The sequence below is a fragment of the Xyrauchen texanus genome, chromosome 31 (genome assembly GCF_025860055.1).
Source record: "Xyrauchen texanus isolate HMW12.3.18 chromosome 31, RBS_HiC_50CHRs, whole genome shotgun sequence".
Classification (NCBI taxonomy): Eukaryota; Metazoa; Chordata; class Actinopteri; order Cypriniformes; family Catostomidae; genus Xyrauchen; species Xyrauchen texanus.
The window spans coordinates 27,414,258-27,438,090 of record NC_068306.1 but is presented as its reverse complement, the minus strand read 5'-3'; the positions used below and the strand labels follow the sequence as shown (position 1 = coordinate 27,438,090).

Here is a 23,833-nt window from a genome sequence, read left to right as displayed (position 1 = left end):
AAAAGGCTTTTTATGCATTTGTCCCTTTTGGAAACCTCCAATTCTGAGATCACACTGAGCAGTAATGATGAACCGTTGTTCCAAAGGTCAATTTTCATTATCCGTTAATACCCAAGTTGAGGCTACAGAGTCTGAAATCTGTGTTGTCAACTTTCAATAATGTGTTCCAACACACACCCATTCAATGTTTTTCCATCCCTTACATGATTTCATGTGTTCCAAAGGGACCCATACTTTAATAACAATAGAGATATAACTGGAACCCGACCAAGCGACTTTAAACCTCAGATGTGAGTTCTCCTCCCCCTTGAATGATTGAATGATGGGTCTTGTGCTTAAATGTTAATTACTCCCCCATAAGTGGAAACAATAGATCACGTAATAACCTTACCTGGTGTGATTACTTGCTGAGATTGATTGGGGATAAAAAATAAAAAAAACTGTGAGGTTGAAATTCATGAGGATATCTGGCGGAAAGAACATTTCGTTTGGTGACATACTGTAGGAGACAGAGAGAATAAGTGTGTCTTTCATTCTTTAAACCTTTCTCTTTTTCCCTCAGTTCTCTCTCTCCCCATCTAAGAATATCTTTCACTAATGTTTGGCCAATGCTTTGACTCTTGTTGGCAGAATTGACCCAAATAAATGCACTAGCTCCAGTCATTTAAGGGGTTGGGGGGGGACATAAACAAACAAACAGAAAAAAAACTATGTACAAGACCCAAGTGTGTTGGGTTCCCTAATTACGTAGTGTTTCTCCATCCTTACTTTCTTTTTTTCTCCCTCATACTGACCCCCCACCCCTTATCCTTCTTGTTCAAGACATGGGTGTGCAGTGATTTGCTTTTGGGGGATAAAACCCACAGTTTGAGAGTGGAGTGGGGTATTACAGAGCAGAATGGCCTGGAGTAAGGTACCTCTGCTCTTACATGGATTTCTCCTGCTGGTTCTATGTAGACCCTCCCTTCAAGGAGGTAAGGTGCCTAAAAAATGTCTATCTTATTTTATTCCAGGTACTCTGCCACCATGGTAGCAACTCTAACTTAATATCAGTTTTGCACTGCTGAAGCCATGTTGCCATGCAGTTCGTATTCTATGTTCTCAATATTTTAGACATGGGTACAATTGTTAAAATTAAACATAAGCAAATTACATTAAAATTGCTGCACTGTGAGGGAATGCTTTGGTGTGTTGGTGCAGTTATATTTATAGCACTTACTATCAATGAAACGGGTCTAATTCCAACAGGATCTTCAATTCTAAGAGGCTTTTTGTGCAGGAGATGTTACATAGCAAACTTTTAATTATGTTACAAGCTGTTTATTAAAATAAAATGCACTAGAAACTTATAGAAGAGAATTGATCATCCAAAAGATCTAAGAGTCTGTTTTTTAATTAAAAAAAAATGAATGCAACATTTTTATTTATATGAGTGAAATATGATGCATATCCATTTTGCGAAAGATTTCAAAAGATTTTATGTAATTTTGTTTTTATTTGTTTTATATGATGCATTCATAAAGAGTACAATATGAAAACAGATGGATTTTCATAATCATTGCCCATATTCTGTAAAACCGATTTTTGAAAGATTTTCATTCATTTTTAAGTGTTTGTTTCTAGCTATTACTTGATTTCCTACTTGGCATCTTTTATTCATGTAAAGGAAAAAGATCTGAACTGTTCTGAAACAGAAATGAAGCACTGGTCCAGATCATTAAACCATACACTAACAACCTACAAGCTTTTCCCCTTTTCTAGAAGAAAGGAGCACAGCTAGCGAGTTCAAAGCTCTTAGGCAAGGTTACATATAGGATGTTACTGCCCATATGATTCACATCCCTTCTCTGCTCTCCCCATCCTTCCAAATCTTAAACAGTGCTGGTTAAGTCAAGAGGACACAATCTTAAACTCATATGATAATGAATTCAGTGCTTCACACGAAAGACTGGACGTGGATATTAGCAATAACCCCTTTGGTATGTGACATTTTCACAGAGTGAAGGACAAGAATGGTCCTCATAAACTGGTAATGTGTTGCAGGAGTGAGATCATTATATGCACAGTCACACAGTACAATCTAATATAAATTGACAAAACTAAAATCACAACAGATTTGGTTATTTCTACAATTTGCACAACATATTATGTATTTGTCAGACATAATTTTTCAGAAAATATTCTTATTTTACAAGACGTCAATAACATGTTAAAATGCTGAGAAAAATGACTTTAAATGTTTTTATTGTCAAGGCAAATGTGGATTATACAATAGTCTCACTCTGTTTTCTTTGAATCTGAGCGTAGTTGAGCCAACACTGTCTCTCACAGGACAGATCTTATTCTAAGAGGCCCATAATTCAATTTTGACAAAATATATAGTTACTGCTTTTTGCCTTTGCATGGCTGTCTTCATGTCCTTGCGAACTCTGCTGCGTATTAATTTTCTGGCTTTGATAAGAATTTGCTACGTCAAAACTAAATGCTTCCTTATGTACGTACTCATTTGCCATTTTGTACTGCATAGGAATTATTGAAACAGCAGATTTTTAATGTGTTCTTTCTCTCTCAGGTGTTTACTTACCAGCTAGTGCAGGGGGTGGAACTGGAGCTGGATTAGGGGCTGGGGTTGGACCTGGTGCTGCACTTGGAACTGGTCCAGGAGGTGGACTTGTTAGTGGAATCGGAGGTGTTGGGCCAGGAGTTGGTCCTGGTGGAGCTGGAACAGGATTAGGTCTTGTTGCTAGTGGTCTTGGAACAGGGCCAGGAACTGGAATTAGACCTGGAACTGGTGGGGGTCTACATTTATTTCTGTAACTATTAAATTGAACTATTTAATGTGCAATAAGTGGCTAAAGCTTACATATCTGTGCTTTAGCAACCTTACCTATGACTTTTAAGTGTAAAGATACATGTTATCCTTTGAAAATAATTCAGAGTTTTGTTTGAATTATGCTTACCTAATTAAAAAAACAACTCCAGTTAAGTACAGTGTGCTCTAGTTAAGCCAAATTGGCTTGGTCATATAACAATCTATAATTCATAATATAAATAAGTGCACTGCTAAATAAAGTATTGCAACTCTCTCTCTCTCTCTCTCTTCATTTTTATATGCAGGAATCGGTGGAAATCCTGGTTTCAAACCAGGAAAGACAGGAGGTGAGAGCCTTTTTCTTGTTAATTTATCTAACAGTATGGTTCATGGTGCTTTGTTTGCCATTGTTGATGTAACAGCAGTTCTTGTAGCTGTCAAAGTAGATGCAACTGCCTTGTTTGCAGGTTCTGAACATTTAAATGTTGACTTTAAGAGTTTGATGAAAGTAATACTTACCTAAATTGGAACAGGCTATGGAAGTGGTCTTTTAGGTCCTGGGGGACAAGGTACTGGACTGGGTGCTGGAGGTCTTCGACCTGGAGTACCAGGGGGAGTTGTACCTGGAGGTTATGGGGCTGGTCCAGGTGTAGGTGATCTAGGAGTTGGAGGATTAGGCACTGGAGGCCTTGGATCAGGTTTCACATTTTACCTTTAATGTACCAGTGTCTAAAGAAACAATTAAAGTACAACAAAAAAACAGTAATAGGACGTAATAAATGTAACCAATTTGATCTTTCCACAGGGTCCATTGTCAAGCCACCTAAGACAGGTGTGTTATGATGCCATGCTAAAATTCTTGTTGCTTAATTAATTATATGAATAGTCAATGGCAGAGCCATTGCCTTGACATCATGTGTGACCTTCATTGTGCCATATTACAGGAGCATATGGAGGTCAGCCTGAAATTGGACCAGCTAGTACAGGTATTGGAACTGGCTGGCTTGGAACACATGGAATAGTTAGTCCAGCTGGTATTGGTCCAATAAGTCCAGGAGGCACTGGACCTGGTGGTATAGGGCCTGTTGGAATAGGACCTGGAGGTGTCAGACCTGGAGGGATTGGTCCTGGTGCTGGTTTTGGAACTGGTGGCCTTGGAACAGGTAATATTAGATATAATGTAATGTAATTTGCATGAAGAGGAGTTGGAGTTGGCTATAATTTCTCCTCAAGAAATCTGAAGACATGAGCCTTTAAGCACCAAATTACCAATTTTATAAAATATCAAGGTCTCATTTATCTCATCAAAGCAATATGTATAATAAAATATGACAAAGAAATAAATGTACACAAATTAAATGCGAAGGCAGCCGTGAATAGATGAACAAACAATGTCAACTGTTTTTTTGGGATTATGACTGTTATGTACATGTCAGAGAGGCACTGGCTTATTTCCTTTTCTTTTCTTTTAACTTCAGCATTAGATTTGTTAATCTTTCTTTTGTTGTTATTTTTTGAAATCTTGCAATTAGAGTTGCATTTTTAGAGCCAGTCTGAGACATAAAAATAACCTGTTCTTGTACAGAGTTTTTTACATACATGATATGTTCATGAGTGAATATCATTCATTTACAAAGAAAAAACAACAAAACAAAGCAGGGATGGACCCAGGGCCCAGATCCCATGTACAAAATCTTTTCAGTTTTACATTAGCCTTGACTCTGACCAACTTTAAAAACTTTTTAGTGTCAAGCTGGTTCTGATTACAGAATGACTCAATGTGTTTTATTTACAAGAAACATTCATTTGTTTTGATTTTCTGGAGAGTTTTTTCTTTCATGTTTTTCTATCTCTAGGTGCTGGAGGCAAACCCCCTAAACCAGGTGAGCTGGAGAAACCAGCCATTATTAAAGTGCTCTCATATATTTGCAGTTCTAACAATGATAAACAACTGTAGACCTTAATTTGATAAAATAAAGTTTTGGCTTAGTTGAGGCCGACTTGCTTCCCACAAACAGGATATGGGGGTCAAGCTATTCCAGGCACCCTTGGAACTGGAGGTCTTGCTGGTGGTCTTGGAGGCTTTGGACTCAGGCCTGGAGGTGCTGGTGGCCTTGGAGGTTTAGTACCCGGTGGTGGGGTTGGAATTAGTCCCGGGAATGCTGGTGGCATAGGCACAGGAGTACCTGGACAAGGTAGAGAGAAACTGTCCCCAAGTTAAGATTTATACTAGACCTTCTTTAATGGTTATTTTCTGAAAACAGAGTGTTTCATTGTTTCTTTACATGAATTGGTGGAAAACCTGGAAAACCAGGTGAGGAACTTTCAAAAACCTTACAAATGACAATTTGGGATATTAAACTACAAATGTAATTAATAAGGGCTTTTCTTGCTAGGATATGGTGGTGCAAGTCTAGGCACTGGTCTGGGTGCTGGTAGGTTAAGCCCTGCCAGTGTGGGCACAGGCATTGGAGGGCTTGGCCCTGGTGGAGTTGGTCCAGGAGGTGCTGGAAGGAGTCAGAAATTTAACAAAACTAATCTATTCTTATATTTAAACATATATTCATAAATGCATTATTTTTACTTTCCCTCCTTCATAGGTCTAGGTGGAAAGCCCCTCAAAACAGGTTGGAAATCAGTTATTTAGGAGAAAATACATTTCATTTCGAAAATACAACTTCATTTTAGAATTTAAAGGCAGTTTCATTGCATATATGTACTATTTGTAGATTATGGAGGCCTTGGTGGTTATGGTCCATGGGGTGTCAGCCCTGTAGGAATAGGGCCTGGAGGGGTTAGAACAGGTGGTATTGGACCTGGTGGTGTTGGACCAGGTGGTATTGGATCTGGTGGAGTTGGACCAGGTGGAGTTGGAACTGGTGGCATTGGATCAGGTGGCGTTGGACCAGGTGTCTTGAGTCCAGGTAAGACATCTTACTTTTTATCAGTAGTTGAACTGTTGCAAAGTTTATACAGTTTAGGCATACTTTGCACAGCAACATTAATTATTTATTCCTTGTCACAGGAGCAGGTAGAAAACCCGGGAAACCAGGTGTGATCAGGGGATATTTATTTATTTATTAGAGTAAACCTTTAAGAAACTCAGTGACCATGGTTTTTATGGTCAGATTTGTACATTAGCTTGTGCTGAAAACAGACTTTAAGAAACTAGTTTTCTAAGAACTTTAAGAAAGTTTAAATAATGTAATGTCGGTGATTGTCATAGTGTATTTACCTCCAATTGTCGAATTATGGTTTTGGTTTCAGGTTATGGTGGGCCTGGTGGCTTTGGTGATGCATCATTGGGAACAGGAAGTCTTGGAGCAGGAGATCCAAGGCTTGGTGCTAGTCTATTTAGACCTGGAGGTGCTGGAACAGGTTACCCAACAGGTTGCTGATTTACATTTCTTTTCCTTCTACACTAATGGTTAGTTAAAAAAAATATATACATAAAAACTGACGACTAGGGAAATTGATGGAGAATAGTATTCCTCGAAATAGCAAAAACTTTAATAGGTAGAAACAAAAACGACATTCAAGGAATATTAGCAGAATTTTTTAAAAAAGTGACAGTATTTTGGGAAAGGTGTGTTTAAATTAAACAGGAATACTCTTTGTTACTGAATTAATTTTGTTTTTAGGCTTTGCTGGGTATGGTGGCCTGGGAGGTCTTTATCCTGGAGCCGGGGTGGGTGGTCAGAAACCACCAAAACCAGGTAAAAGTATATTAAAGTACATGATTATTAATTAAAACCATTCCAGCCAAGCAATTTTTGACAATATTGACCAATTGTCCTAAACATTTAGTTTTTATCCACATCAGGATATGGAGGACAAGCAGCTGGTGGAACTGGATTTGGTCCTGGTGGTGTAGGAGTTGGTACAGGTGGTGCAGGAATAGGTCCAAGTGGTGCAAGAGTCAGTCCTGGGGGTGTGGGTGTTGGGCCTGGAGGTGTAGGAATTGGACCTGGTGGAGGTGGGTTCTGAAGGACATAATTATTATTCTACTGTTTAATTAAATTGCCATTAATAATAACTTGTCACCTTTTTGGATCCTAGCACCTTTTCAGCCTCAAACTGGATTATCAGGTGCTGGAACTGGGACATCTACTGGTAGCAAAGTTGGAAAGACTGGGAAGGCACCAGTGCCAGGTAATTTGTCTATAGATAGAGCACTCCTTATCTTAAGAAAGTTTGACAAATCTTTGACAAGTGAGCATTGATTTATATTCATTATCTTGCTGCAATCAATCAAAAGGTATTGGGATTCCTGGGCTAAATCAAGGGGGCATTGTTCCTGGACAAGGTGAGAACATCATAGTGGCTGAAATAATTTACCACAGTGTTCCAAGTTTATTCACATAAATCAATGAATCTACATTTTTGTTTTTATTTTAAGGTTTTGGGGGTAGAGGTGTTCTGCCAGGTGTTGCCACAGGATCTCAAACGGGTATGGTTTTCAAAGTTTATGTAAAAAAGAACTGTTAAATATCCACCAATAAAACTTTTCTCTCAAGCCTCTCTTTCACAATTTTTTCATTTATAGGTCAGCTTGGTCAAGGTGCACTCGGAGCAAATGGTAAGATAACAAAATTGAAAGACCAATGTTTTCAAAAAGAGGTATAAAAACTAACTAAGTCTAACTGAATGAGCTGACTTTTCTCTTGTAGGAGGCCTTGGAGGCTTTGGTCAACAATTACCAGGCGTATTCCGTGGATATCCCCTAATATTACCTAAGTCTGGAGGTATTCCAGACATGAACCATTCATCTACAGTATACTTTGTTATTCAAGTTTAGGATCAACCAGCTTACTGAGAGTTATAATAAATAATTGTACTTGGTTTTCAAAAAGCATGGTGGAGTTATGCACTCATTGATTTAAGACAGATGTATTTGCCATAGGTAATTTATTTTCTTACTTTATTTAAGGTACTAACTCTGCAAAGTCTCAGGCTAAAGCTGCCAAGTTTGGTAAGTCATGGAGGAAAAATGTTAAAAGACTAGTTTAAAAGACTCATAAGTGAGAATTTCAAAATGTTTAAAGAACATGATTAATATTGCTGACTCTCTTTTCAGGGGCCGGCGGTGTACCAGGTGCAGGTGGTGTACCGGGCATAGGTGGTGTACCAGGTGCAGGTGGTGTACCGGGCATACGTGGTGTACCAGGTGCAGGTGGTGTACCGGGCATAGGTGGTGTACCAGGTGCAGGTGGTGTACCGGGCATAGGTGGTGTACCAGGTGCAGGTGGTGTACCGGGCATAGGTGGTGTACCAGGTGCAGGTGGTGTTCCAAGCATAGGTGGTGTGCCAGGTGCAGGTGGTGTTCCAGGTGCAGGTGGTGTACCAGGTGCTGGAGTCATTCCTGGGGCTGGAGGTGTAAACCCTGGAATCCTTTATCCGGGAGCAGTTGGTACCTATCCTGGTGGTAATTATAACATTTATTGAATTTAGGAGAGACATATTTATGCATTATTTAAAATACTGAAATTGCTCAAGTCTTATAATATTCACTTACTGTCTCTCACTAGGTGCTGGGGCAAAAGCTTGGAAGTATGGTAAGAAAACACAGTGATGGATATATATATATATATATATATATATATATATATATATTATATTATATATATATATATATATATAATATATAACATGGCATCCAACTAACTTTTTCTTGGTAAAATAAAACATAAATGTGTAGCGAAATCAAATCAAATCTTAGGTCCAAACCCTGTGAATTTTCACTATTACTTAAAATATTTAAATTGCTGACTTCATCATGTAGCTTCACAAATGTTCTTACTAAAAATAAATAAATAAAATAATCTGATTTTAATTATTTTTTTTGGCTATTTGGTTTATTATTCCAGCTTTAGCGATAGGAACTGGTGGGCCCCTAGGTTCTGGTTTAGGAGCAGGTGGTCTTGGAGCTGGTGGAGTTCCTGGCTCTGTGTTGGGAGTGGGTGGTCTTGGAACTGGTGGACCCCTAGGTTCTGGTTTAGGAGCAGGTGGTCTTGGAGCTGGACCTGTAGCTGGTACAGGAGGTATCTTGAAAATAAATTATTATATTAGTTCAAAATTATTTTGTTTTGTTGTTGAATGTTAACATTGCCATCAACAGCATAGTTATGCATACAATTATTCAATGTTTCAGGATATGCTGAAGCCAAAGCAAGAAAATATGGTAAAACACCTAAAATTCTAATTTTTACAATAAAATATAAAATATCTGTTGGCAAAGTCAAATAAGTATTAATAAATGTATAGATATGTAAAATAGATAAATAAATAAATATTTATTTAACATTTATGTAAAATAAATGTAAATATCTGTCTGCACTGTGCTCAATAACATTTAGAGCAGTCTGCAACTGACAAAAAAAAAAGGCTGGGCAGATACACATAAAATGGCTGAATGTTCAAATCATCAATAGAGTCACCACACATGCATAAAGCTGCACAAGCGCTCTTCACATGCATAAGAAAATATGGTTACACTTTACAGTAAGGTTCCATTTGTTAATATTAGATAATGGAGTTAATTAGTTAACTAATTTTGACAGGGCGGAGAGCGGGCCGGGTCGTGATTGCACACACCCGGTTCCTTATCAGGCTAATTAAGCCTCCGAGAGGGATAAAGGCCGACTGTGGAAGGTGGTGCGAGGAGAGAGAGAATGTTTACGGTCAGCTGACGTCATGTGTGTTTGTGTCTTGTTTAATTTTATCATTAAATCTATTATTTATATTGTCAAGCCGTTTCTCGCCTCCTACTTTCCCTTATATCCTTTTACACTGGAGGAGGGACACATCATAGTAGAGTTCTCGCCACTACCGTCCACCCCAACGGAGCAGCCGCGAGAGGAGCAGGGGCTCCTAACTGACCACCTTGTGCGGGGAGGGGTCTAAGACCGCCGACCTCGAGCAGGGAGGGGCTCGCTGCCGACCACCTGGGGCGGGAGAACCGCTGCCAGGGGCGGGGGAGAACCCTTCTGTTCCCCGAGAATGCGGCGGGGCGTTCCGTCCGCCAGGGGCTGGAGGACTGCCTCTGATCTGCCTGGGGAGGTGTGGCTGCCATCCGTTAGAGGGTGGAGGAGTGGCCGAGGACCAAGCTACGGCGTATCGGAGAACTGCCGTGTAAGTGGGTTTTTTTTCATCTCTCTCTCCTCTCTCTCTAACTGCTGCTCTGCGTTGGCCTTTTCCCTTTCTTTTAAATTTTACAGTGTTTTTTTTGGGTACTACACTGTTACAGGAAGTACCCCCTATTTTAATGATTTCTGTTTCCCTCCCCTTGTCCCCTCCTTCATCCAGGTAGATGGGGATGACCTGCCGGCAGACGGGGAGAAGGCACACCCCTCACCAGGGAAAGAGAGAGGGGGTGGGGGGTGTACGTCATGCCGGGGGCTCCCCAGCCTGAGAGAACGATGGAGGAATGTGACAGGGCGGAGGGCAGGCCGGGTCGTGATACACACCCGGACCCTTATCAGGCTAAATAAGCCTCCGAGAGGGATAAAGGCCGACTGCGGAAGGTGGTGCAAGGAGAGAGAGCACGTTTACGGTCAGCTGACGTCATGTGTATTTGTGTCTTGTTTAAGTTTATCATTAAATCTATTATTTATGTTGTCAAGCTGGTTCTCGCCTCCTTTCCCTTATATCCCTTTACAATAATGTTAACGAATGGAACCTTATTGTAAAGTGTTAGTGAAATTTCAGTTTTAAGGGTTTAATGCTGTGTAAATAATTTTTTAATAAGTTTGAATTGAAAATTTTATTTCCCATAATGTCTACATACTTCTACAGTTTTTTGCTCTATAGAAAATAATGTTAATCTATTATATGCCCAACAAATATTGTATGCCCTATGTATTTTACATGTTTAGTAAATAATATATTATAAACACAAAGCAAAATTATTATAATAATTTTATTTCATAATAATAATTGTCATTTGGCATAACTGTACCCTTAATGTGTCTTCTGTGCTTATTTTTTCATATTTCATTTAAGATTCTGTCATAGAAAGGAAGTTATCAGTGAATATGAATGTCTTTCCTCTGTAGCTCAGCTTGGAAGTTCTGTTGGGACTTTAGGTACTGGAGGCTTAACCAGTGGTGGTCTAGGTGGACTACCTGGTGGTGGAGTTGGAACTGGTGGACTACCTGGTGGTGGAGTTGGAACTGGTGGACTACCTGGAGGTAAGATTGGTGGCTTACCTGCTAGAGGAGCTGGTGCACTACCTGGTGGTGGAGTTGGTAGTCTCCCTGGTGGTGGGGGTTTTGGAGGGCTCCCTGGCTCTGGAACTGGTATGAGTTGATACTGACATAATGTATCATGTAAATTGCAAATGACCTAGCAGTAAATTGTACTGCTAGGTCATTTGCAATAAATATTTATCAAGAATAAATGTATCAATAAATTAGTTTAATACTTTAAATAACAATTTCTCTGGTGCTTTGCAGGATATGGAGCAGAGGCAAAAGCTCGCAAATATGGTAAAACAACATTTTGCCAATTAATCTTTGTGTATCCTGCACTGCTAAGGAATGATGAGTAGATATTAACAGCAGTATCCAATACTTTCTTGTAGCTTATTGTCTGCAATACTTTTTTCCTTATCTAGGTCAACTTGGAAGTGCTGGTTTAGGCCCAGGCAGTGGATATGCTGCAGGTAATCCAGGTGGATTATCGGGTGCTGGTGTGGGACCAGGTGGGACAGGTGTTGGAGTAGGAGGCTCTAGACCAGCAACAGGAGATCTACAAGGAACTGGAACTGGACTAGGGGGTAATGCTGGTTTGGGCTATGGACCAGGAGGTGTGCCTGGTGGTGGTATTGGACCTGGAGGTAAATCAGTATTTTCACAAATTTGACATATTTCTAAATATTTTTAGCTGTTGACAAGATGAAACGAATTATGCACAGAAGACATCTTTGCAGACTAGTACCTTTTAAAAAAGGAGGGATAGCCCATTTACATTGCTGTATGTGCCCCTTTGCAAAGATTTTCCACAAAGCAGAATTGTTTGGTGTGAGGACCATAGAGTCACCAATGTATTTTATACTTTGTGCTGGCTATCCACTGTAGAGGAGTGTAGCCAGTGGTGAAGGTAAATTGTATGGTAGAACTGTCACAACTGAATATATTATAGCTAGGGTCTCTCTCTTCACAACTGCATGTCGAGTTTCTGCTGTAAACAATCTATGACTAATTTACAAGATGGTTTACTTTCCTGCTGAAATATTAGAATAGCTCCTATGCTCACAGTCTAGCTAGTATTATCTGCTATAAACCACCAGTTATGCATGCACTTGTCTCTTTGAGCTGGGTCATGAGGAGGAGGTCATTGGAATGCACTTGGAGCACACTGTTTGTCAAAGGTGGAAGGTGCTCCCTACAGTCTATGACCCAATTTAGGACCTAGTTCTCCCAGTAGTGCTAAAACACTTCAGTCTACTTTTTTTTGTGTGAAAATAACACCTGTCAATACACCTTTTTGCAGTGGGAAGAGAAAACTTTGCTATATGCAGTCTCTCAAAGTGAATCCACTTAGGACATAGGGCATCTGTGAAATTTCTTTCAGCTTCATCCACTGTTCATCTTCAGAACCATCACTGCTGCACTGAATTAGGGGCTTTGTGATTCACCAATCATACCTAGTTGTGCTACTCTTTACACTTCTTTCTCTATAGCTCACCTGTGTGCCTCTGGTTTCCAACAGAGCTGCAACCTGACAAGAATCTTGGGAACCAATCTCATAAATGACCACCTTGATCTGGCCTTAAGTCTCTTAGGAGACATTGTGATATTGCTGGAATGGATTTCTTTACCAGTAGACTAAGAATAGGATGTTTTTTTTAGCAGGTGAAACAGAGAGGTTAAGATTTGGAGGTTCATGCTGTGGTGCATCTCTCTGGAATGAGAAGAGTTTTATAGTTTTATTTATTCACTGAGGGTAGAAAGTGATGCAAGTGTCAGTGGTGGTTCCAACAGAACCACAAGTGGGGCTATAAACCCAAGAAACCCAATTTCCCTGTAAATGGTCATATTCAAAATGTTTGTGTCCCAATTAAAAGGAAAATTACAAACCACACAAGAGTTGCTTCATGTTGATCAGAAGTGAACGGTTTCTGGACCCAATTCACAATTATCGAGGATTAAAATTTTAAAATTAGCAACAATTATGCAAATTTTAAAGCACTGCAGCATCATTGAAATAATATTGACTATTTATATTCTAGGCTACGCTGGGGCCAAAGCTCTCAAATATGGTATGGGAAAGTAAAATATTTTTGGTTTTCAATTTTAGAATACATGTAAAAACGTCTCGGGTTACATGTGTAACCCTTGTTCCCTGAAAAAAGCGGAAGCGAGATGCTGCGCTGCTAAGCGCTATGGGGAACAACCCTAGTTGTGACCGAGCTTAATAATGTGTGCAACACGTCAATGAACATTGACCGGAATTTATAGCCTCGGCTGATGTAATCATTAGATGCAGCTGTGGCCAGGCTATAAATGGATACGTCACCAGGTGTCGTCAGATACTTCTTTTTGAAGAGCAGTCCTGGGACGTCCCAGTGCGGCAAAGCAGCGCAGCATCTCATTCCGCTTTTTTCAGGGAACAAGGGTTGCACATGTAACCCGAGACGTTCCCTTTACAAAAAGCTTCACTATGATGCTGCGCTGCTAAGCGCTACGGGGAACGCAATACCCACGCCGCCGCACTTGGGGCTGTCCGGACCCCTACGGTTGTGCAGTGTACTCACAAAAATGCGAGAGGTCTCAGACATGAGCTTGAGATGTCGACTCAAGGGCATAAGAGCCCGGAGTAGCATAAACATCTAAACCGTTACATTTTGATGAATGTGTGCGGAGAGGACCAGCATGCTACATCACAAACTTGTTTAGGCATGGGCTGAGATGTCGACTCAAGGGCATAAGTGCCCAGAGTAGCAAAGCATCTAACCCATAAAGTTCGATGAATGTGTGCGAAGAGAACCCTATCGCAACACAAACTTGTCATAAAAACTGATGAATGTGAGCGGAGAGGACCAGCCTGCCGCATCACAAACTTGTTCAGGCATGAGCTGAGATGTCGACACAAGGGCATAAGAGCCCGGAGTGCAGAACATCCAAACTAGAAAAGTCCAATGAATGTGTGCGGAGAGGATAACCTGCCGCATCACAAACTTGTTTAGGCATGGGCTGAGATGTCGACTCAAGGACATAAGAGCCAAGGGCAGAACATCCAAACTATAAAAATCTAATGAATGTGTGCGGAGAGGACAACTTGCCGCATCACAAACTTGCTGCAGAGGGAGACCTCTAGCCAAGGTTTTAGAGGAGGAGAGCCCTCTGGTAGAGTGTGCCCTAAAACCTACTGGCGAAGCTTGACCGCGTGCCTCGTAGGCCCTGGCAATAATGAGGATGCCTCTTTGAGGGCACCCCGCCCACCAAGCCGTGGCAAACCGCAGTGGCCACATAGAACCTGGCAGTGGCGAGGCAAGTGTCCGCTGACAGTTCTTTCTACAGAAAATCCAGAACTGAAGCAAACTGACAGTTTGCTGGTTCTGTAATAAGAACTTTAGTAGAAGGAAACACATGCAGGTGCATTTGTGCTATGAATTCATTACTACGATCAGCCCCTCCCGAGGGGGAGGGGGGTTGCTGGGCGACTCGGGGAGAAGTAGAGGAGACATTGCGCTATCAACAGAGGCGAAGAGGTCCTCTTTTGCCCTGTAAAATCTACCCAGATCAGTTCCAAGTGGAGGGAGCCCTAGCACTTGAAATAGTCTCGATAACCTCAAGAGAAAATCCTGTGAACCTCATTTGGTACCCTTAGGGGCCAGACATGAAAGGTTTCACAATTCGGGCCAAGGATGAGAAGGTCCTCCCTGTTCGGAATTGCCCAAGGCGAGCCATCGAGGAGAGAAATTAACTCCGAGAAACATATCCTGTTAGGCCAGCACAGCACCATTAATAGGAGGCAAGACCCTTGCTGGTGAACATTGCCAAGACTCCCGGGAGCAGAGAAACTGGGGAAAGAAACGCATACAGACGCATTCTGGGTCATGTATGTGTCTTAACGTCCAGACCCAAGGGGGCTGGGTGATTTCAGGGAGAAGTAGAGAAGACATTGCGCTATTCATAGAGGCGAAGAGGTCCTCTTCTGCCCTAAGATCTCACCCAAACTTGTTCCAAGTGGAAAAAGCCTGGCATTTAAAAAGGTCTCGATAACCTCAGGAGAGAGCCCTGTGTCCCTCAGTTGGTACCCTTAGGGGCAAAACATGAAAGATTCCACAATTTGGGGCAGGGATGAAATATTGCCCTGTGCCTGAGATAGAAGATCCTTCCAGTTCGGAATCGCCCAAGGCGAGCCGTCGAGGGAAGAGATTAGCTCCGAGAACCAAGCCCTGTTCGGCCAGCTGGTGCTATCAGTAAGAGGCAAAAACCCTTGCTGGCTGAACTCTGGGCAACTACTTCCTTAGGGTGGAGTTCTTAACTCCCCGTTGGTATTTTCTGTCTGGACCGTAAATCTGCTCCCATATCACGGGCATCCAGGGATATAACTGACCTGAGTGACAGGAGCTTGCCCTGGGCCCTAAGGAGAACCCGACGTGTCAGAAATACAGCTGACAAGAACGTGGGTCTCCTTGATGATTTATGTAAGAGGCTACCGCTGTATTGTCCACCCGCACCGAGACATGGCAGCCTCAGGAGCGAGGTATTTCAGGGCCAGAAATACAGCCATCAACCCGAGACAGTGACTGTGACAACCGAGCTGACGACCCTCCTATCCCCTTAAGCTGGACGACCACTTAAGGCCGCTACCGCGCCCGTCAGGGAGGCATCTGTCGTTAGCAGCCTGCGACAACAAGACGCACCTAGAGTGGGACCCAAGGCAGAAAACCGGGGTCTGAACCACATAGAAAGGGAACGAAGCCTGAGGCGCGTAACCCTTTTTAGCCTAGGGGTTTTGGCCCTTGGAAGACATCCCCTGGCTTTTCGCCACAACAAAAACGGTTTCATGAGCAGAAGGTCCAGAGGGATCACTGTGGACGCGGTCGCCCTGAGACCTGGAAATCGTTGATACTGATAACAGTGCAACCTTGACCTAGCCTGACTTTACTCAGGGTGATCTGAATGGATTCAATCCTAGCGGGAGACAGTTGTGCCCGCATTGTGATTGAACGCCATACGATGCCCCGATAGACAGTGTTCTGAGTGGGAGAGAGGACGCTTTTCTTGGCGTTGAGCCTCAACCCCAGAGAAACAGATGAGCTAAGACGATGTCCCTGTGCTGAACTGCCAGTTCCTGGAACTGCGCGAGGATCAGCCAGTCGTCTACATAATTCAGAATGCAGATGCCCTGGAGTCGCAAGGAGCCAGCACTACATCATGCATTGTGAATGTGTGGGTAAAAAGGGCTAGGCTGAGTGAAAGAACCTGACCCTGGAAGACTTTGCCCCCGGAAGCGAACCTCAGGAACTTTCCATGTTGTGGCAGAACTTCTAAATGAAGTATAGAAGTGCGTCATAAGATCGATGGTGACCAGCCAAACGAGTTGTAGGGCTTGAGACACGACCGTCTTGACAGGCATCATCTTGGACTTGAACACCCACGGGTAGTTCAAGCTTTAAGATCTAAGCCAGACGCCACCCCTCACCCTCCATGGGAAACGGGAAGTATTTAGTGTAATAACCTAACTCTCTCTCTGGAAGGGGAACACATACCATGGCCCCTTTAACCAGGAGATCGAGTTTTTGTTTTTACATAAAAAGAAATCCGGTTACTGGTAGTGAGAACACGCCATTGAAACACGGAAAAGCGGCGAGTGAATTAAATCCTGACACCCTTATAAGACCCACAGAAAAGAATATATCTGGCAGAAGTTCCCACGCTGCCAGGATCTCTGAGATGGGTATTATATTTTAACACTTCCTGTTGAGGGGTTGTCGAGTGTTTCGCGTCCTGAATAAAATGCAGGAACAGCAAAAACACCCAATTTTGACGGAAGCCTCTGCAACCCGAAACACCAAGAGGTGGCGGGAATGGAGGGGCTTCGAGGGGGTACTGGGAGGGGTGAAGTGAAGCACGCGCCCGTCCGAGGGAGCTACCCCTAATCTAGGCGCAAGACCATCAGGGTTTTCTCTTACTAGAATTTATAGTCCTGAGGTCTTGCTTCGGGGGCTGGGGAGGGCGGCGAGACTGTCCCCAATCCCTGGGAGGAGGAGCACGACTCGCCACACTTTGCTTTTGAGCCTCCCTACAGTCAGGACCGAGGCGGGTCTGAGGCTTGCTCGTCAAGCGCAGAACCCACACTCAGGTCGTCCAGGAGGTCAGCCTGGTACGCCTGTAAAACAGCATAGTGTGCATAGCAGCACCAGCCTGACCTGCTGCTTGATAAGCCCTTCCCACTAAAGTGGAGGTTGTCCTACAAGGCTTTGAGGGGAGAGAGGGCTTCTTATGTGACGATGCCGAGCCCGGCAAGAGATAGCCCGCAAGCGTCTCTTCAACCGGCGGCATCACTGAATACCCCCGTGCCTCAGCACCCACGATAGTCGAATATAACGACGTCGAGGGTATGTGAACACGGAAGAAAATATATATATATATATATATATATATATTATATTTTTTTTTTTAGGGGTTCTCCATGAGCTGAAAAAGCTCTTCATGGAGGTTATCAAAGAAGGAAGGGACCCATGAGGCGTTCCCTTTCTTAGACTGGAAGATAAAATCTATCCCCTAATTTGGGCGTTTGGGGGTCTCTTTTCGCGTGGCCAGTCCAATCTGGCAACCGCACGAGTAACAACATCGAGCAATTCCTCCGTAGATTTTTTTATTGCGGACGGAAAGCTCGGAGACGGGAAGAGAATCGCGATCCTCCTCATGATCTGAAGAAGCGTCGGAACGCGCTTCGAGATCTTGTGAAGGACCAGCTGGGTTTGGGGAGAGAGTGAGAGAAAGGGATCAACCCGTCTCTTGCTCCTCAGCCAAATCCATGCAAGAGCCCCATGAATGATCTTTTTTTTTTTCGTGAGTGCTGACTCCCGGAAGCAAGCGAGGTAAGCACGAAGCACTTCATTAAAGCAAATCGCAGTCCTCACACCCGCCCTGCTGCAATGCGAGAGCAGCGTGCTCTTACCCCAAACAAACAGCAAAAACTTATGCAGTGTTTGCGGCTTTCAGTCATTCCCTCTTTTTTTTCTTTTCTTTTTTTAGAAATATATATATATATAATATTTTCTAAACAGAAGCGAAAAGAGGAAAATATTCACTGTGCACTGTCTAACCAATTCTAACTCCTAACAGAGGAAAGAAAGTTTTGACAGGGTTTGTAAAACACAGAAACAGAATCGCTCTGAAAAAAGAGTTTCTGACGACACCTGGTGAAGTATCCATTTATAGCCTGGCCGCAGGTGCATCTAATGATTACATCAGCCGAGGCTATAAATTCCGGTCAATGTTCATTGACGTGTTGCACACATTATTCAGCTCGGTCACAACTAGGGTTGTTCCCCGTAGCGCTTAGCAGCGCAGCATCATAGTGAAGCTTTTTGTAAAGGGAACAAAAACAAAATAATACAGTAAATTATATTCTATATTTTATTTGTTCCTGGTGGAGCTGGTGGAGCAGCATTGCCAGGTTTTGGAGCTGGTGGAGGGGCACCTGTCAGTAGTTATGGACCAGGAGGTGTACCTGTCGGTGGCTATGGACCAGGAGGTGTACCTAGTGCTGGATATGGATATGGCTCTGGAGGCATGCTGAAAAACTATTCCAATTTAGGCTTTTCACTTATTAAATGATCTGTTAATTTCCATATATAAATATATGTTATATTTCACTTTGAATGCAGTATATCCAGGTGGACCTAAAGCTTTAAAATATGGTAGGACATTGTAAACTGGTATTTGCCATTGTGGTTGTTCCTATAATTTTAAATCAGCTGTTAGTAATTTTTTTTTTTCAAATTTGTGTGTAGGTCCTGGTGGAAGTGTAGGGGCACCAGGACTTGGTCTGCAGGCTAGGGTAGGAACAGGTCCAACTGCAGGATTTGGAACAGGAGCAAGGCCAGTTGGTGGTTATGGTCCAGGGACTGCTGGAGGTGCTGAAAGTTATTATAAAATGTACAAAAAAAATGTTTGCCGTGCTTTGAAAAAAGAACAGTTTCTAAACCTATGCATATTTTGACAGGTGTAGCAAGTGGTTTACCTGGTTCTGGTGGAGCTCTAGAAGCAGGAGGTGTACCAGGAGCTGGAACAGGAGTTGGAGCAGTCCCTGGAGGTATGTGAACCAATTTTAGGCAATCTAACATTCAGAATTTCTTTTTAAGGTTGGGGTGAACAATCGGATCAAAATTAAATTACAGGAATCTCAGTTTATGGCAGAGCCCTAACTAACTGTCAAGGTAAAGAAGAGTGACTCCATTTTGATTGGATCGTGGCAGAAGCACACAAACAAATGCCAAGTGCAGCCATCATATAAGCTGCTTGGACAACTGCCAGACACCCCTCACAAGGCAGAAAAGCTCTTCCAACACATTGGAAAGGACTTCTCATTGGTCCATGAGTGGTTTCTTAGCAATCTCTCAAACCCCCCATCCTAAGGTTTGACCTAAGACTGGACTTGGGACCATATAAATTCTCCAAAACCTCTCAAAGTAGCATTAACTTGGCATGTGGCAAAAGCTGAAACAAAGAAGCCACAAAGACAGAACGGTTTATGTCAATTGCAGTTGTTCAATTAGCACAATGGTTCACACAAATTGAACTGTTAGGAGGAGGGAGGGAGGGTGAGCCACACTGTGCGGGTCCCTTTTGATGTCAGCAGCCAATCATGACCCTGAAACAAACTGGAAGGTGTAAAGCATCCTTACAACAGCCACAACTTTGTCCCGAGTCCCAGTCCAGAGGGTCATTAACAGAATACACTTCTATAACACTTTGTGGGGTTGGACAGGAACCCTCCATCCTCCCCACAGCCCTCATGGCTAGACGATTGTTTTCTCGGGTCCAGGCGCAGCTCACAGCCACACACCCCCCCCCCAGTCCCTTTCTTCCTGGAGGTGCATGATGAGCTGACGAGGTCGTGGAGGGAACTTTTCACTGCCCGCAAAAGACCTCCTCGCTCATCCGCTCTCACTACCCTCGACGTTGAGACGGCCCACGGGTCCCCATTCGGAGGCGGCCGCTTTACCTCGGTGCAAGGCGAAGACGCCAACACCCTACATGTGGATATCGCAACCCTTTTACTCAAAGACCCGATATAGCCTGTCCCTCCTGCTTAGATGAAGAAGGGTTTCTACAGCCCTTACTTCATCGTACCCAAAATATACGCGGCAGCTTACGACCGATCTTGGACTTGCGAGTTTTCAACCGGGCCTTGCACAAACTCCAGTTCAAAATACTCACACAAAGACACATTCTAACATGCATCAGGCATCAAGATTGTTTCGACCTGAAGGATGTGTACTTCCAAGTCTCTAACTTACTTTGTCACTGACCCTTCCTACGGTTTGCGTTTGACAGCCAGGCATAACAGTGCAAGGTCCTCCCCTTCGACATGTCCCTGTCCCCTCGCATCTTCACGAAGGTCGCAGAGGCAGCCCTTGCCCCGCTAAGGGAAGTGGGCATCAACATACTCAATTAACTCGACAACTGGCTCATCCTAGCCGACTCTCGAGAGTCACTGTGCGCCTACAGTGACCAGGTGTTCAGGCACCTCAGCCGTCTAGGGCTTCAGGTCAACTGGGAAAAGAGCAAGCTCACCCGGTTCAGAGCATCTCTTTTCTCAGCATGGAGTTAGACTCAGTCTCAATGACAGCGCGCCTCACCAATGACAGACCGCTGTTTTCTGCGGGACAGGAGTCCCCCTACAGCAGGTGTCCCAATGTGTTCTGGTCATCACAGATGCCTCCAAACAGGGTTGGGGTGCCGTGTACAATGGGCATGCAGCTGCCGGCTCCTGGACGGGGGCCCGGCTGGGTTGGCACATCAACTACCTAGAGTTGCTGGCTGTAATCCTTGCCCTGAGGAGGTTTCTCCTGCTACTTCAGACAGCACCACCATGATAGCATATATAAATTGCCAAGGCGTCACGTGCTCTCGTCACATGTCGCAACTCGCCCGCCATCTCCTCCTTTGGAGCCAGCAGCGACTCATTGCATGCCACTCATATCCTGGGCAACCTCAACATGGCAGTGGACGAGCTATCTCGGCATGCTCAGCGGAGAGTGGAGGCTCCCTCCCAGACAGTCCAGCTGATTTGGGAGCAGTTCGGCAAAGCACAGGTAGACCTGTTCACTTCCCAAGAGACCTCCCACTACCCGCACTGGTACTCCCTAGCTGGTACTCATTTCCCCCAGTGAGCCTACTTGCACGGGTGCTGTGCAAGGTCAGGGAGGACAAAGAACAAGTCACTCTAATGGCCCCCTATCGGCCCACACAGACTTGGTTCTCGGATCTCATGCTCCTCACGACAGCCCCTCCCTGGTGAATTCCCCATGAGGAAGATCTAAGTGGCCTACCACTTGCTGTCATAGACAGGATCAACCAAGCCACAGCTCCCTCTACCAAGAAACTTTATGCCCTGAAATGGTGTTTGGTGTTGTTTCCAATCTGAAGACCCTCAGAGATGTGCAGTCGGGTCAGTGCTCTCATTTCTGCAGGAGAGGTTGGAGGGCAGGCTGTCCCCCTCCACCTTGAAGGTTTATGTAGCTGCCATATCGGCTCACCACGATGCAGTGGACAGTAAGTCCTTAGGGAAGCACGACCTGATTATCAGGTTTCTTAGAGGCGCCCGGAGGCTTAACCCTCCCAGGCCATGCCTGTTCCCCTCGTGGGATCTCTCCATGGTCCTTTCAGGCCTTCAGAGACCCCCCTTCGAGCCACTAGAATCAGTCAAGCTCAAAGCCCTCTCCTTGAAAACGGCCCTCCTGATCACGCTCGCATCCATCAAGAGAGTTGGGGACCTGCAAGCGTTCTCTGTCAGCGACACTTGCCTGGAGTTCGGTCCGGCAGACACCCATGTCGTCCTAAGACCTCGACCGGGCTACGTGCCCAAGGTTCCTACGACCCCAGTAAACCTGCAAGTGCTGCCCTGGGAGAAGTCAGACCCAGCCTTTTTGTTGGTGTGTTCGGTGCTGCTTTGCGTAGCTATGTGGACCGCATGAAGAGCTTTACATGTTCTGAGCAGCTCTTTGTCTGCTTTGGTGGACAGCGGAAAGGGAACGCTGGCTCCAAACAGAGGCTTTCCCACTGGGTCGTTGATGCCATCGTTTTGGCCTATCACACCCAGGCCGTGCCTGCCCCCCTATTCTCTCGGATCTTTGATAATTCATACATTGCGATCGTCGCCCATGGGAGCGAGCTCCGATTTGCCCACAATTTCAGGCTTTTGTCGGTGATCTCCACAAAACTGTCGGCGAGCGAATATCGGGCTTAAAATGGTGTAGTGTAAATTCAGCATAAAGGGTTAGGACGAATCTCACGAATCCTTCAGATTAATAAAATGACCAACTCCCTCCAATTTACATATTACTAATTTGTTGAATGGTCCATTTGGATAATTTTTATACTGTTAAGGTGAAACTCCGTAGCTGGTGCCCCAAGGATGGAGGGATGTCTGGTATTAATAAACACACACACATACACACCTTAATTGTCAAGTGATCAAAAATCACCACATACTTTGGTGTCTTGTGTGAGGCACAGTTTATTTCAATTCAGTGTGATTCTCACTACAATATAATATTCATAAAAAACGTTTTTTTTTTTTTTTTTTTTTTTATCTGATTCTGTTCTGCCTGGAGGGCTTGGAGGAGGTCTTGGGACTGGATCTGGACTTGGAGGAGTTCCAGGTGGAGTGCCGCTTGCTGGATATGGGGGGTATGGAGGTAAATATTTTAAAATCTTGTTTGTCAATTGTACAATACCTTTCACTAAATTGTTTTACAAAACATAACTTGATGTACCTGCTGTTTTGTTATGCTTCAATCTAAAGGTTATTGGGGTGCACAGAAACCACCTAAATATGGTAAAACAAAGTTTTTACACCTTAGAGATTTGTGTCATGCACAATCAGGCTAAGATTTAACCTTATGTATCTGCATAAACAGGACAGCCAGATGGTGGGGCTGGAAGCATACCAGTTGGATCAGTACCAAGAACAGGTGCAATTTGGGCCACAGGAACTGGTGGGTAATAACTGGTTAAATAGGGCTAAACTAAATACAAGTACATAGATACAGATAAGAATTTGCTAAAATGTTTGTGTCATGTAATGATCCATGTCTCTGATTCACATTTTAAATCTAGGGGTACCAGGCTACACAGGAGGTGGGCTTGGAGGAACAGCAGTTCCAGGTAGTGCAGTTGCCACTGCAGATCGTGCAGGAAGTTCTAAACCTGGAGTTGATGGGGGTAATGCAGTTTAATATATGTTCTTGTTAACTGTTAACATGCTTGAGTTTACTTTCCATAATGGTGTTGTAACAATCAGTCTTACCTGTCACCTGTTCAGATGCAGTGACTGGCAGCATTGGTGGAGGAACTCGTGGTGCTGGAGAAGTTCAACGTTAGTTAGTTATTAATCTAATATATTTATTAGGGGTTGCATTTGTTTTTTTTTAATAGCCGACTATCCAAGCGCATTAGTCACGATGAATTCGACTAGTTGTGACGCCATTTCACCCAACCCCCATAACCTGAATTGGGTGTGTCATATAAGTGAGATCTAAAACGTGTAGTGTTGGGGGTACTCCAGGACCAGGGATGGAAAAAACTGAGCTAGACTCTGCCTGGGGTCCTATAGGTTAAGATGGAAATGGTGCAGTAGTTTGACATCTGAGGGGAAATTATCAGTGATGGTCTGACCATTTTTAATTGGTATGTGAATTGATCGGATAAACATCAACCATTACGTTATCTCATTGTAAGCACCTTTTAATTAGAATGTGTCACAATTGGTACTGTGTGCATTCTGTGTGTTTGTGTCTTTTATTGTGAGTCCAACAGTATATCACAGCCT

General features: G+C 43.6%; 1 protein-coding gene across 4 annotated transcripts in view; it reads left to right on the top strand.

Annotated features, from left to right (window-relative positions):
• The first annotated feature begins 825 nt into the window (after positions 1-825).
• Positions 826-23,833, top strand: part of LOC127624939 (elastin-like) — a 48,256-nt gene continuing 25,248 nt past the window's right edge. The window contains exons 1-38 of one of the 4 annotated variants that reach the window (XM_052099869.1): positions 826-974; positions 2,573-2,791; positions 3,118-3,159; positions 3,346-3,510; positions 3,618-3,644; positions 3,757-3,975; positions 4,669-4,695; positions 4,831-5,007; positions 5,209-5,328; positions 5,413-5,439; positions 5,542-5,736; positions 5,838-5,864; positions 6,080-6,202; positions 6,454-6,528; positions 6,636-6,788; positions 6,872-6,964; positions 7,071-7,118; positions 7,212-7,262; positions 7,359-7,391; positions 7,483-7,557; positions 7,743-7,784; positions 7,890-8,237; positions 8,341-8,367; positions 8,680-8,853; positions 8,964-8,993; positions 10,867-11,001; positions 11,266-11,298; positions 11,427-11,648; positions 13,044-13,073; positions 18,431-18,565; positions 18,663-18,695; positions 18,789-18,911; positions 19,001-19,090; positions 22,617-22,700; positions 22,808-22,840; positions 22,923-23,000; positions 23,122-23,226; positions 23,327-23,380. In XM_052099869.1, coding sequence (XP_051955829.1) covers positions 899-974; positions 2,573-2,791; positions 3,118-3,159; positions 3,346-3,510; positions 3,618-3,644; positions 3,757-3,975; positions 4,669-4,695; positions 4,831-5,007; positions 5,209-5,328; positions 5,413-5,439; positions 5,542-5,736; positions 5,838-5,864; positions 6,080-6,202; positions 6,454-6,528; positions 6,636-6,788; positions 6,872-6,964; positions 7,071-7,118; positions 7,212-7,262; positions 7,359-7,391; positions 7,483-7,557; positions 7,743-7,784; positions 7,890-8,237; positions 8,341-8,367; positions 8,680-8,853; positions 8,964-8,993; positions 10,867-11,001; positions 11,266-11,298; positions 11,427-11,648; positions 13,044-13,073; positions 18,431-18,565; positions 18,663-18,695; positions 18,789-18,911; positions 19,001-19,090; positions 22,617-22,700; positions 22,808-22,840; positions 22,923-23,000; positions 23,122-23,226; positions 23,327-23,380 — 3,748 coding nt within the window. In that variant the 5' untranslated portion in view covers positions 826-898. Of the gene's footprint in view, positions 975-2,572; positions 2,792-3,117; positions 3,160-3,345; positions 3,511-3,617; positions 3,645-3,756; positions 3,976-4,668; positions 4,696-4,830; positions 5,008-5,208; positions 5,329-5,412; positions 5,440-5,541; positions 5,737-5,837; positions 5,865-6,079; positions 6,203-6,453; positions 6,529-6,635; positions 6,789-6,871; positions 6,965-7,070; positions 7,119-7,211; positions 7,263-7,358; positions 7,392-7,482; positions 7,558-7,742; positions 7,785-7,889; positions 8,238-8,340; positions 8,368-8,679; positions 8,854-8,963; positions 8,994-10,866; positions 11,002-11,265; positions 11,299-11,426; positions 11,649-13,043; positions 13,076-18,426; positions 18,566-18,662; positions 18,696-18,788; positions 18,912-19,000; positions 19,091-22,616; positions 22,701-22,807; positions 22,841-22,922; positions 23,001-23,121; positions 23,227-23,326; positions 23,381-23,833 lie in introns of all 4 variants that reach the window. The other 3 variants (XM_052099870.1, XM_052099871.1, XM_052099872.1) reach the window with 3 other exon arrangements.